The sequence below is a fragment of the Choristoneura fumiferana genome, chromosome 23 (genome assembly GCF_025370935.1).
Source record: "Choristoneura fumiferana chromosome 23, NRCan_CFum_1, whole genome shotgun sequence".
NCBI lineage: Eukaryota > Metazoa > Arthropoda > Insecta > Lepidoptera > Tortricidae > Choristoneura > Choristoneura fumiferana.
The window spans coordinates 5,440,985-5,454,501 of record NC_133494.1 but is presented as its reverse complement, the minus strand read 5'-3'; the positions used below and the strand labels follow the sequence as shown (position 1 = coordinate 5,454,501).

The 13,517-nt window shown below is 35.9% G+C and overlaps 3 protein-coding genes across 5 annotated transcripts in view; 1 reads left to right on the top strand and 2 right to left on the bottom strand.

The window, feature by feature from the left end:
* Positions 1-13,517, top strand: part of LOC141440966 (6-phosphofructo-2-kinase/fructose-2,6-bisphosphatase-like) — an 80,402-nt gene that overhangs the window by 32,231 nt on the left and 34,654 nt on the right. The gene's annotated exons all lie outside the window — the stretch shown is intronic.
* Positions 3,263-5,932, bottom strand: LOC141440968 (lysosomal acid phosphatase-like). Its single transcript, XM_074105565.1, has 5 exons — positions 5,483-5,932; positions 4,965-5,060; positions 4,482-4,721; positions 3,889-4,189; positions 3,263-3,573 (listed from the first exon to the last, which is right to left on the bottom strand). Exons 1-5 carry the CDS (start codon positions 5,684-5,686, stop codon positions 3,314-3,316), a joined length of 1,101 nt encoding a protein of 366 aa, XP_073961666.1. The 5' UTR covers positions 5,687-5,932; the 3' UTR covers positions 3,263-3,313.
* LOC141440967 (retinol dehydrogenase 13-like) lies at positions 7,795-12,384 on the bottom strand. Of its 3 annotated transcripts, none has more exons than XM_074105564.1 (6): positions 12,265-12,384; positions 11,512-11,653; positions 11,005-11,367; positions 9,504-9,625; positions 8,424-8,641; positions 7,795-8,269 (listed from the first exon to the last, which is right to left on the bottom strand). In XM_074105564.1, exons 2-6 carry the CDS (start codon positions 11,627-11,629, stop codon positions 8,128-8,130), a joined length of 963 nt encoding a protein of 320 aa, XP_073961665.1. In that variant the 5' UTR covers positions 11,630-11,653; positions 12,265-12,384; the 3' UTR covers positions 7,795-8,127. The 3 variants fall into 3 exon arrangements, with proteins under 3 accessions (XP_073961665.1, XP_073961664.1, XP_073961663.1); XM_074105563.1 differs by having other exon boundaries at positions 11,512-11,646; XM_074105562.1 differs by lacking the exon at positions 12,265-12,384 and adding an exon at positions 11,858-12,213.

Below are 13,517 nucleotides of genomic sequence, written 5' to 3'. Positions count from 1 at the left end.
TTTAATGAAAATTAAAAATGTGGGATGTTACAACAGTTCTTTTCAGTAGATACATTAACTTATATATATCTTAATAGCGAGTTAACGCCGGATTATCCATTAGGCAGAGTAGGCGATTGTCTAGGGGCCCTGCATCGGTTAGGGGCCCCACGCGCGCACACATGAAATTGAAAATGTTCGTAGACTAAAAATGTATGGTACTATTCAATGGAAAAAATCAATAGTGTAAACAAATGTGGCGGCTGACATTGACACTTGACTGACGACTGGCTGACTGACTGACTGACGTTAGCTCTAGTGATGTGAATGCTCTTTAACATACTTCAATCAGCACTAAATAATTATTTTGAATTTATTCATATTTCATTATTTAAGTATTTATTATTTGTATGTTTACAGCTATGATAAAATAGTAGAGAAATGAAAATACAAAAATATGAAAAATAGAAATCTACATAATTTGTACTATAATACTATTTTATCGTCCAACTAGTGTTTACCCGCGGCTTCGCACACGTAAATCATTAGGTCCAGCAGATGAAATACCGGGATTTTTAAAAATTCCCGTGGGAATTCCCAAAAATTAAATCGTTGTTTTCATTGACATTACATTAAAAACAATCATGGTCAAATTTCATGACTAAACCCAGCGGTTATGAGTTCGAAATTTTATCCCTATCTTGTGGGAATATCGGAATAAAAAGTAGCCCATGTGTTATTCCAGAATAGAAGTCCAGCTACCTACATACTAAATTTCATGGCTCTTAGTCCAGCGGTTGTTATTTCAAGATTTTATCCCTAGTCTTAGTATCCCATGGGAATATCGGGTCAAAAAGTCGCCTATGTGTTATTCCAGACGTCCAACTACCTACATACCAAATTTCATGACTCTAAGCTCAGCGGTTGTTATTTCAAGATTTTATCCCTATCCCATGGGAATATCGGGATAAAAAGTATCCTATGTTGTAATCCAGGTTATCTAACTTTTCGCCAAATTTCATCCAAATCCGTCCAGCCGTTTCAGCGTGAAGAAGTAACAAACATACTCACTCATTCACTCACAAGCTTTCACATTTATAATATTAGTAGGATTAGTAGGATATAGTAGAAAGTAGGAATAGTAGGATAGGATTAGAAACCTTTATAAACCTTCATTAAATAGTGTAACTTAACACAAATAATTAATATTACGAATAAGTTAATAGGTATGCTTATGAATACGCTCTACGACCTGAACCAATAAAATTCCCCAATTTGCAGAGCCAGCCATAATTATCGGTAGGTAAGGTTGGTTCAGTCAAATAATTAATCTTGTAGGTACAGCACTAAATTTCCAGAGACAAGACCGACTATAGACCAACTTCAGTGAGGAAAAAATTATCATGTCAATTTGACAAATATAACGGATTTTCGTCTTCCAATTAATTATATAAAATAAACATATTTACACTATTATTTAATGATAAAATGATTGTTAAAAACAGTGGTGAGTTCATTGAGATGTGAATATGATTGGGATTGGCGTTCAAATGTAAGTAACTACGGAGTAATCGTGAAAAATTGCTTTGTTTACACGATTGATTTTTTCCATTGAATAGTATTATAATTGGCATTGTTCATATTTTACCAATCTACCCTGATTCGAAAACCATTTCGAGGGATAGGGTATTGGAACAATTTTGTCCTATTCTGATCCAAAAATACTTAAGGGTTACGAATATATAGGCAAAAAAAATGTTTGATCTTAGTTTGACCGTATTTTCATTAAGGGATGAATCCCTTTACCTGAAAAGTAAATCCAGTATCTAGGTTTATCTATGGTATCTGTCAAGCAGGCCCTATACCACGAAGTGCAAAATTCGACCTTCGTATCTTGCCGTCCCGCTGACGCTTATAATTTAATACGAGTGAGAGGAACGGAAAGACACGAACTTCGATTTTACAATTTCGTAGTACCGCAGGTCGCAGGCAGACATTGATGTCAGTCAGTTGTCACATACATCGGGATTTCGGTGCGGGAATGTTTGACATTAGCCAAAGAGTAGGTATTGAATTGACATAAAAAACATAATGTACTCTAGCAGGTTTCTGCCTAATGAGTAATTAATAAAAAATACATTAAAACATAATATTATATTAATGAAAGAGATAAGTCATTATGATATGAACCTGATGAGATTAAGTCCCTACTCGCGCCTATTACAACTACCGACGTAGAAAGATCGTTCAGTTCGTTGAAATGGATGTTTACAGAAAGACGTCCTAGCTTAACTGTTCCAAATATGCAAAAAATATTAATAGTTTATTCTGAAAATCGCGTTAACTACTAAATTTACTGCAGGTAATTTTTAATGTTATTTTTATTATTATATATCATGAAGGTAGGATGGTAGTAAAGTTAAGTTTTTAGTTTTTATTTGTGAAGTCCTCTCTTATTTTCTGTGGCAATCAATGATTTTATTATTATTGAAATACCCCTACATGAGTTAAAGTAAAATTGTATTATAGTTTGTATACGATTTGCAGAGAGATAGTTATTTAATAGGCATAATATGATTCTTTTCAGACCAATCTATCTGTTTATCTCTATTCTTTCTCGTAGTAAAACAAGTTAACAATGCCAATTGGAAAATATGTATCTTCAATATATGTATATAAGCATAATGTCAGTCAGTTGATTACATTGAACTTGACCTTGAAAAGGGCTGATATAGGGCTGAAAACACCGCGAATTGTATTGCCAAAGGGTCCGACGTGGTTAATCCGGCCCTGCAGTGGTGAAGGTCTTTAAGCTTTTATAAATGACTAGCTGTTACCCGCGACCCCGTCTGTTAAAGATTATTTTATCGCTTTCCCGCACGAACGCGATTTTCCGGGGTATAAACTATCCTATGTAATTCTTAGGGTCTCAAACTATGAGTATCTTCAACCAAATTTTATGTTATGCATGTTAATGCTATTTTGTTAAACGCTGAATGTAAAGGTTCCCATGATACAGGCTAGACCTAGTAAGGGAACCACCGGTACACCAACTATGATTGTACCCTCAATGTTGATACTTGTAAGAAACCTCTACTATAACTATGATTATTGTAATTTTAATAAAATTATAAATGTCTTCTAAATCAGTTCAGCTGGTTAGCAGACTGATGGTGAGGGAGAATGTTTCATTTGTATCATCGATGGTGTGCCTTGCAGTCAGATTCTACCATTATATAATTCAAAATCATGGGTGCGTTTAATCCACATGAAGTAACAGTTGCCCCAGAATATAGGACCATTCATTCATGCCTTTATATAATTTGCATCTAGTTCACGAATTGTCAGTCAAATAAAATAACAGCCAGCTGACCTTAAGGAAAAAGTTTTGAGCGTTTTCTTCGTGGAGCTCAAAGACGAGACTGGCGCCGTATTCGGGCTCCAGCAGCCCGTAGCCGAGCGCGCGCCATACGCCCACCACGTTCACGTCGTGACCCGAGTACACGAACAGCGACCGCGGCGCCGGCCCGTGGTCCTCCGGCTGGTAGCTCACAGACTTCTCCAAGTTCTCCTTCATTTCACTGAACAGTGGACCTTGAAATAAAAGCAACACAAGGTTGGTGTAATAGGTTAAAAGTTAAAAAAACATATCTGATTAAGGTTACAACATAAATTCATAGGTCTTAAATGTCAATTCCAGTGATAAATAAGCAATAAATGTTCTTATGAACCCACTTATGTTGTTCTAAACAATGCATTACCAAATTAAAATTTGTTCTTGCTAAAGATTGATTATACGCTTGATAACATCTCTTTTACAATACCTATTACAGATCGAACTAGGCAGTTTGGTCTCTGTCCCATAGGTAATTTAATTAAAGGGTAACATTTGGCAGATAATTTCCTTACCTACTTGAAATCTCTGTAAAGTTTCATTGTACGACAACAAAGCAAGACTAAGCATAAATGGTGTCCGCATCTTGTTTGGGAATACATTCTTGGTCCATTCGGGTAGCTTGAGCCCAGCCTCCTGTTGGGAAAGCAGGGTGCTGTACAGAAAGTCCACATCCCGGACGTTGCGCATGGTCTGATTCGTATATTTGCTCAAATAATCATAGAGTTCAGTGTACTTTGCATCTGAACTTGTTTCTTCTATTAACTCGTCATACATGGCTTTCCAGACATTACATGCTTTAGTACTTGCTACTATCTGTGAAGGGAAATATTAAATATTAAGGCTAGTATGATTTTTTTATGAAGCTTAAGACTTATGCATAAAGGGCACATTTGTCCTGGTATAGCTGAGTAGGTATGCTTATTACAAACTTTTATCAATAAAATATTAAAATATAAATCTATAGTTTTAATCAGCCAGTAAAACTAAAATAAATCATAAATCGGGAAAATTATGCTGGGACAGAATATGTCCCCACAAAGGGTTATTGATATGACAGCAAAGACATATCAACAACATTTAAATCATGTGTTAAATGCCAACTTACATTATCTAAATCTCTGGGCAAAGAGTGAACTGGAATGGGCTGCCATGGAATTTCCGGGTGCCATGTTTGCCTCTCAGAAGGTGGATACAGCCCAGCCAGGAAAGTGTAAGCACTCATCAAGCATCTAGACTTGTCACTGCTACGTACATACACATCTTTCTCATAGTATTCTCCATCAATAAAATTGGCATAGTAGTTGCGGTATTTTTTTCCTAATTCGTAGAGCTGAAGCTTTCCTAACTGTAAGAATCATCAAATATTTAATTTATAAGGTCCTTATCACACTAACGATTCGTGGGCGAGTTAAATGCAAGGCGAGTACGCCACGAGCGTGCAAAGATGTCGCTGCAAGCACAGAGCGAGTTTGCTGCGTATAGCGCCAAAGACTTATAACAGTAGGGTGTCTCCATTCAGTAGTTTCTACAATCAACTTTTTAAGTAATGTATAAATTAAATAGATAAACTGTGTCAAATTACACTTACATTTGTTAGACCTCCTAGACCTTCAGGCCATTGGTACACCTTGAATGGATCACTCTTGTAAGTTGTTGTTGGAGTTCTAGCTCCATGGCGAAAGAACTACAGAAAACAGTTAATTAAATATGACGGAATTAATGATGCTTTAACTTATTCAATAAATAATACAGATATTAAAATTGAAACAATTGTCTGTTTCAACATGTGAAAATGTGTGTTGTTCTTACAAAGCTCATCTAAGCTAATATACAAAGAGCTAGATAATTTATCTTGCAAGAAAATTTTTAAACACACACTGCAATCATTCTAGATGGAGTTTATAATGTTGGGACACCAACACAGTTAATTAGTATGAAAAATTTTCAACTTCAATTTCCATGCCATGAGATTTCCAGTCAGTTGTTGAGTATGGTTAACTACCAGTTAATATGGTACAACTTTTTTATCTTTGCCCTTGCAAAGTTTGTTTATTTGATACCTACTTGATAGTTTGATATCTGGTTAATTGTTATAAAATAGCTTACAATAATAACAAGGCGCAGAGTTCTAGTCTCATATGGAAGGGTCTCGCTGAGCACGCAATAGCCGAGCAGGCAGCTCAACACGGCGAGCCCCAGCACCACGACGGCCACGGTAGTGGAGCGCCGCGGGATTGGCTCGCAGCGCACGCGGCCCGCCTTCGGCACCGACGGCCTGCGCCAAGTGTTCTCCTCGTTATCGTACTCCATTAGTTACGCACGATATCGTCTAGCTTTCGGTGAAGCAATGTTAATGTAATAGGTATAAATAACGTTGGTTATTTTACACTATTAAGTGAAACTCTAGTCCATATTAATTTTAAGAAAATTCTAAAATCTAATTGTTTTCGTCACTATATACTGACTGACTGAACCCTAATGTCTACGGAAGAATATATATAAATATGGCTTGTCCATCAGACGACAATTTCGCCAGGAGTCTGCGGGTTTAGCTGTGGTTCGGTATAAATATCCAGAAAACGAAATATGAGAGGTAAAGGTGGAAGAATAATCAACTTTATGTAAATCACTCTGTCTACAGTAGTATTTCTTTGCTTGCATCTGACTGACAGACAAGTGACAACGCACCACAGAGTACTAAGCTGTTTATATACTGAAGTCAGTAATACTGACTACCAAAGAGGAAGGAGAGACAACGGTGACGGACTGCACAGACTAATAAGCGATATACTGAGCTTAGTCATGAAATTTGGTATGTCGATAGTAGACATCTGAAATAACACATACGTATATAGGTTACTTTTTATCCCAATATTCCCACGGGATGGGGATAAAATCTCGAAATAATAACCGCTGGGCTTAGTCATGAAATTTCGTACGTATATAGCTGGATATCTGGAATAACACATAGGCTACTTTTTAACCCGATATTCCCACAGGATAGGGATAAAATCTCGAAATAACAACCGCGGAATTTCAATTCAACTGCTATATCTAAAGATATACGCGAGCGAACCCGCGGGTAAACGCTAGTTTTCAATAGGTTTAAGATTTATTTTTATTAGGTTTTGTATTATTATTCAATCTCTACTCACACATCTTCAAGTTAAACTTATGTATACACCATTTGTAAATGGTATTTCATGGTACTTTACCTTTTAATGATGAGTGAAATAATAATCGGGTGTTGGGTAATAAAGATTGCGTAATAGTACATTGTGTCTTAAGGGCGGTAAATAAGGAATTACGAACGAGAGTCTATTAGAAGCCCGAAGTCGAAGACTGAGGGCTTTAATGAGTCGATGTTCGTAATTCTAGTACCGTCCGTGCGACATACAATGTTTTTCATCACATTTGCAAGTAAAATTTTATATTTGTAAAAGAAAAAATATAATTGTTCCAAATATTGGCGACACCTTAGGCTGTGCTCTTGGCAACGTCGCCCTCAATCTCCCTCGGCATGCACCGCAACGTGCGTGTGCATGTGGTGGTCCATGTGGTCCTGCTGCTACGCCATGCGCAGCGCCATCAGTACGGGCACAGACTCATTTACCGACCTTGGGCTTCATGGCAAGAAAATGTGTACGCGCAATGACTCATTTACCGACCACGGGTTTCATGACAAGCACATTAAGGTCGAGGGTTTTATTTGGGGGGTTGCAACCAAGGTAGCCTTCATGTTACGACACTGTTTACGAGCAAGTGTGATGAAAATAATAATCATTCCTGGATTATTATTATTATTAAGTCATTTATTTTTTAAACAATAACATAAGTTATAATTATTAATATACCTAATGATTTATTATTTATACATATAATTATTTTTTATTTCATATACTTACTTATTTTATTTTTATTATTTATATAAATTATTTTTAACATATTTGTGAAGTTTCTGTAAATACAAATTTTATAAATACAAAAGCTATAACAATAATAATATGAACTTATTGAACAATTATGGATTTGATCAAAATTAATTTATTGTGTAAAAACCACAAACAATAACTAGTTGTTTTCCACATTAGTTTTCATAAGTACCTACTTAGAAACTTTCTATGGATATGTGATTGACAACCAAGCATATGCATTGTAAATAAATATAAAACATGGTTGTACACTTAAGTTTGTACTTATAGTAGGTAACAAGAACATTGCAACATAAATAAAATAGCATAGCATTACTATAGGTACAATAGGTGGTGTACGGTTGTGTTGCTCTGAAGATGAACTCTGGTTGAGTTCGAAAGGCGTCAGTGTAGTGTGGTGGTGGTGATACATGGGTTTGTGTGATTTGTGTGTTCTTACAATGTGGAGGTGGAGGAACTGTACTGCATGAACAAGCATATTTTGCATAAACTTAGCTATCATAAGGTCGCGGGTGAGCAAAGAAATTCTTTTAGTTCCCTTACCTACATTAAAATTAAACACAAGGTTTACACTGCAAAGCCTTCTGATGGCGCACCTGTCACAGGAGGATTTTTATCAGGGAATAAATAATGGGTCTACACCTGTCTTACCTCTGATTTAGTATTGTAATTAAAGATAAGTTAAACTACCCCATTCCACTTAAATAAATAAAGAAATTTAATTTAAATTAACTAATGTTGAATAAGTATGTAACATAAATTATTAATTGTAACCATTAGATATACATTGATGGTGTTATGATCAATCGAATGGAAAACCTAATTGGTCTTCACTCCAGGGTCTTCTGCTGTAAATGGATTGTAATCCTTTAGTCCAACTAGCTCCATAGAATTCTTCCAAAGCCTTTCAGCATATTCATCATTTTGAGCTTTGGCTGACGCAGCTTTGACTACACAATCACTGCAATATGTGAAAAAACAAGCTTTAATAAAAAAAACATCCCACTACACAAAATGCTAATGAATGACGTTCTTTCATACAACTTGAAAGCCAACAATGTCAATCAAAGGCAACTAGATTTAAATTAAAGATGGAAATTCATTCTACATTTCACCTATAATAAAGTCCCGTTTCCCCTGCACATTTTTCGTCGACTGAGCAATAAATGGTTGTTTGTGCGCCTTGTTCTGGAGTCTTCAAGAAGGCGGCCAACATGATCCCGATCATAGTTCTAGCACCTCGGAACAAGCTCTCATCCAAATGACGCCCTAGTTCAGTCTTGATCACTCCCGGATGTAAACTGTACGAATTTACTCCTTCAATACCATGTTCCTGTTAAAAATTAAAAATATTTACACACAACATTTAACCAATTTACGAGGGCCGTTCGATATAAAGTGAGAAACAGATGCAAACTCTTTCAATATTAGGAAATTAAATAGTGGCCGGTAAAGCTAATCTATCTAGCTGATTGCTATGAAAAAAAAAAAACTGTCTTTTGTTTAAAAAAAATACGGTAATTTCTTTGCAATTGAGTACGTTTCTACATAGGTACTTATACTCTTTGTGAGTACGGTAGCGAAAATGGAGAAAATTGAACTGCGCGCCGTAATCAAATACTTGTGTTTGAAAAAAAAAATGCTACGGACCAAGTCAATTTAGATTTGCGGGACACTTTAGGGTCTAATGCTCCTCCGGGCCGTATTCGTATTCGTTCGTAGTCGCACGTTGGTGCGCCGAATTTAGACCGCGAAAAACGGCGAGGTAAACTCTCAAAAGTTGTGCTGTTCCACCAGGACAATGCCCCGGCACACAAGTCCGCCGTTGCAATGGCTGCAATTCGTGATGCTGGTTTCGATATCCTTAAGCATCCTCCGTATTCACCAGATCTCGCCCCCAGTGATTTCTACCTATTTCCGAGATTAAAAGAATACCTGAGAGGCCAGAAATTTGAAGACAACGACGTGGTAGTCGCTGCAGTAGGTACAAGATTTTGTGAGTAGTCAAGATGAGACCTTTTTTTGAAATAGGAATTTTAAGTTTAGAAAAAATATATAGTGTATTATGCTAAAAGTTGACTATGTCGAAAAATAAAATGACATTTAATTAAAGTTGTTTTGGTTGTTTATAACGTACTCATTCTCACTTTTTATTGAACGCCGCTCGTATTTTGCAGGTTGCGTTAAATCATTACCTTTAGTTTTGCCGCCAAATGCTTCGAGAACAGCACATTTGCTATTTTACTTTGCGAATAAGCTTCTGCAGCGCTATATGGTCGTTTCTCATAGTTAAGGTCATCAAAATTTATATCATATCCTGAAAATATTGAAGAATAATTATAGATATTCCTTGTTGAATCAGTGGCATAGCAGCTCACTTCAGTAAGAGCTATTCGAGAGCTATACCTATTTTGAAAGACAAAAGATATTAAAGTATAGGTAGTTCATATAGAATTGGCACATAATTAGGGATAAATAAAATACTTATTCATTCTAAGTATGTCGAAAAAAATACTCGCAATTTGACGACAGACTTTGACCTTTAAATGCTGAAACCGTTTTATTCATGAAAGAGTGCTTTCAGAAAGGAGTTTTACCTTTCATTAAAAGTCGTCGTGACTTATTAGGCCTGTCGTAGGCCTGTGAATTTTTGGCCTGATATAGCCAGCTGCCACTATTCAAACAAAGTTTAGGAGAGGTATAAAAAAAAAACATACCCAAAAGATGCATCTCCCAAATTGTCCTCAGTGTCAACCAATCAAAAATTACTGGGCAATTATGAAAGCAAAATTAAACAAGACCATTGTAATTTTTTTACACACAAAGACAAATTATTATTGCTAGTTAATTAAAAATAAATATAAATCTTTATTTAGTTGTTACCAAAATACTTTGTTTTATTGACAACTTGAGTCCTTTGTTCAGTACCAATTCTATATAAACTATGCTTTACATTTAAATTACGACTATAAGGCCTCTGTGAAAGCTATAAATCAGCTACTTAAATGTAAGCTAGAACTTGAATAAAATAAAATTAAACTTTATTTCAGAGGTTATTTATCACATACATATACAGAGTGGAATAAATCTATGGGCCCTGGAGGGAAACTACCTTAAATCCTTTAGTTAGCTAATTGTACTGAAAGAAAACATTCCTTTATTTTAAAAATGAAACAAAACTGCATTTTCAAAGATCTCAATTTTGCCTGTCTCACCCGGGAATCGAAACAGCAATAAAAAAATTTTTCCACCTGTATAGTGTTAAGTTAAACCTATGAATGAGTGCTTGTTGCTGTCCCAATAGTTGCCATCATTAACTTTGTCATTAGCCATAGAGGTGACACCTGGGTGTCAGCTATTGGACATTAACACATTGAGCATTCATACATTTACCTTAGTTATTCTTAATCTATGTTATTTCTTTAATAAATGCCTAACAATATCCATACAGGATGTCCCAAACAATGATGTAGGCAGGAGCTAATACACTGGAGCATTAGAAAGAATTTGAACCCAAAATATTTCAGTCAAGATTTGACTGACATTTAATGTGTGTGATATAATTTTTTTTAAATACTTAACCAAGGAAACATGCAGGTAATAAAGAAAATATGGTGAGATAGAAAAAATATCACAATTGTTTGTATATGCACATGCAGCCTAGGTCTAACATGTGCTTATGCTTACAATACCTACTTGTATGTGCCTTTGAAGAGACAGTAACAATTCGTGCTGGTGCACTGTTCCTTATTCGGGGTAAGAGGAGCATTGTCAATAAGAAGTGAGCCAGGTGGTTGGTTCCAAACTGCATTTCAAACCCATCTTCAGTTTTGGTCTTAGGACACATCATGACACCTGCATTGTTCACCAGGATCTTGACTTGTGGCTCTGTATCCAGTATTGTCTGTGCACATTCACGTACAGACTTCAAGGAAGCTAAGTCACATTTGACCACTATAAGTTTTCCTGTATCAGTGAGATCCTTACATTTTTCTTCAATTTCAGATTTTGCAGCAGCTGCCTTTTCTAAATCTCTGCAGGCCATTATGACTCTTGCTCCTGTAATTACAATGTTGCTATTGTAATGGACTCTAATAAAAACAATATATTTATTGCTTTGTTTGGACCAGGCTAATATATGTATTTTGTGATTGTGTGTAGTAAATACCTTTAACAAAACAAAATTTATTATAATATACCTACCTCTCTTGTAGAAGTCGAGAGCTGTTTCCTTCCCAATGCCAGTGTTGCATCCAGTGATCACAGCCGTTTTGCCAACCAGCTTCACAGTGCTCAAACAGCGACCACTAAAGAAAGGCATCTTGCAACACCTTTTATCTGTTAACTAAAAAAAGAGACTTAAGTGTTGCTGACAGCAACTAAACGGGGCTGGGACCACATTTAACAAATTAGCTCAAGCATAATCACTTTAAGAGGAGGCCTTTGACATCATGATGGTGTAAAGAAGACATGACTATGAGCATTGCATAAGTGTTTACTAGGCAATATAGCTGCATAATAATATCTTTGATTGCACCATGAAAACTACCTTGTACCGCACAAATTTGTTTGTGAAGAATTTGTTTATCGTACGCCCACGGGATCTATAGTTTTCCCGGATTAAAACTATCCTGTCCTCAGGGTTCCAAACTATCTCCATACCAAATTTCATCATGATAGCGTACTTTGTACTTTAAGCGGAACGTGCGAACATACGCACATTCGCATTTATGTGAAGCCAGCCATCGTTGCATGTTTGTCTTGCGACAACAATTTCGTATGTTTACTTTTACCAAAATTTTGAAGTCTGTAATATCTAAGCAATAGCTCTTTAGTTATAAACCCTATATAAAAATGTACTGTGGTTACGTTCTTGGATAGGGCAAATCCAAACGGCATGGCATTCGTCACCTAAATATTTATGATAAACTTAAAAAGTAGTTTATTCCTGTTTACCGGTTGAACGTTCACACACTACTTGCTGGTGCTTAATGAATTTTAAAAGTTTGAATATGTAGTTTTTGACACTAGGTTTTACAATGATTATATGCATTAACTCTCATCTCTTTCTCAAAGGGGGAAGTAACGAAGTAACGGTAAAAAAACTTAGATTCAATCTCTGATTTCGTATGTACAGTTAAAACAGTTAATTATGTCAAAAACGTTAACAGTCGGGTGCGTTCAGGGTAAAAAATATTTAAGGTATTTTTTAGGATAAAAAATCATGTAAGGTATTTTTTAGGTTAAACGTTTTCGAATTTAAATGTACGATTTCAAGAAAAAAATTACTACAGAAGGAGAATGAATATATTTAAATGATAAATTTGGAGTTGAAATAAAAAATACAAAAAGACTCCAAATAACCAATCATAATTTGATTGCTTAGTAGCGACATCTCTTGTCTGGGTGAGCGGTTGGTTCCGAAAGAATGTGACGTCTCTCGATGAGAGCGAAAAACATAGATGTCGCTAGTGCTGCTGCATAAGTAGCGTAGTAGAAATAAGCAACCTGAGATATGTATGCATAGGAAAAATTCGTGTCTAAATTCCTGTCCAGCGGTGGTGTAGGGTTATAGCACGCAGCACGGATTGCTGAGGACCTGGGTTCGATTCCCAGCGCTGGTCTCTTTTTCTGGTTTTTCTGTGCATCCATGTCTCAGTTTGTATTTTCGATATTAGTTTATTAATAAATTCTTTTTATTCGCTGTTTTTATTTTAAAAAAAATCGCGTAGTGATAGGGTTAAAAAATATCTAAGGAGGCAGCACTGCTACGCTACTAGTAAAAAGTAAAACAACCAGATGTTCAAATAAGCCAGACAGACAGACAGACGGATGAACGGACAGAGATGATGAAACTAATAAGGGTTCTGTTTTTGCTGTTTTGGTACCTACATATGTGTGATAATAGCCTCCTTGCGTCTTTATAAGAAGACTTGTAAATATCTTATTGTCCATGGTGTCTGACATTGTCTGTCGCTATGTCATTCTATCAACAACTATGTTTCTTTACCATGTCCTATTTTATTATTGAATAAAGCCAATATTCTATTTGGTCTTGTCTAAACTTGTATCAATTTATTCAATAATAATTTTTTGCGCCGCCAAAAATGCCTGAAGGAAAAGAAAACTCATCTATGTCACGCTATTTGCGCCCCGAACGGTTTGACGTGGAGCCTTCGATGATAGGTTCAGACCTCAAATGGGCGCAT

Coding starts and splice junctions, on each gene's coding strand:
- LOC141440967 (XM_074105562.1), bottom strand. CDS start 11,983: ATGATGAAATTTGGTATGGAGATAGTTTGGAACCCTGAGGACAGGATA. Junction 8,642..9,503: donor ATTTGGCGGCAAAACTAAAG/GTAATGATTTAA, acceptor AATTTTTAACAG/GAACATGGTATTGAAGGAGT. Junction 8,270..8,423: donor GAAACGGGACTTTATTATAG/GTGAAATGTAGA, acceptor CACATATTGCAG/TGATTGTGTAGTCAAAGCTG.
- LOC141440968 (XM_074105565.1), bottom strand. CDS start 5,686: ATGGAGTACGATAACGAGGAGAACACTTGGCGCAGGCCGTCGGTGCCG. Junction 5,061..5,482: donor CTCTGCGCCTTGTTATTATT/GTAAGCTATTTT, acceptor TGTTTTCTGTAG/TTCTTTCGCCATGGAGCTAG. Junction 4,722..4,964: donor GTCTAGGAGGTCTAACAAAT/GTAAGTGTAATT, acceptor TGATTCTTACAG/TTAGGAAAGCTTCAGCTCTA.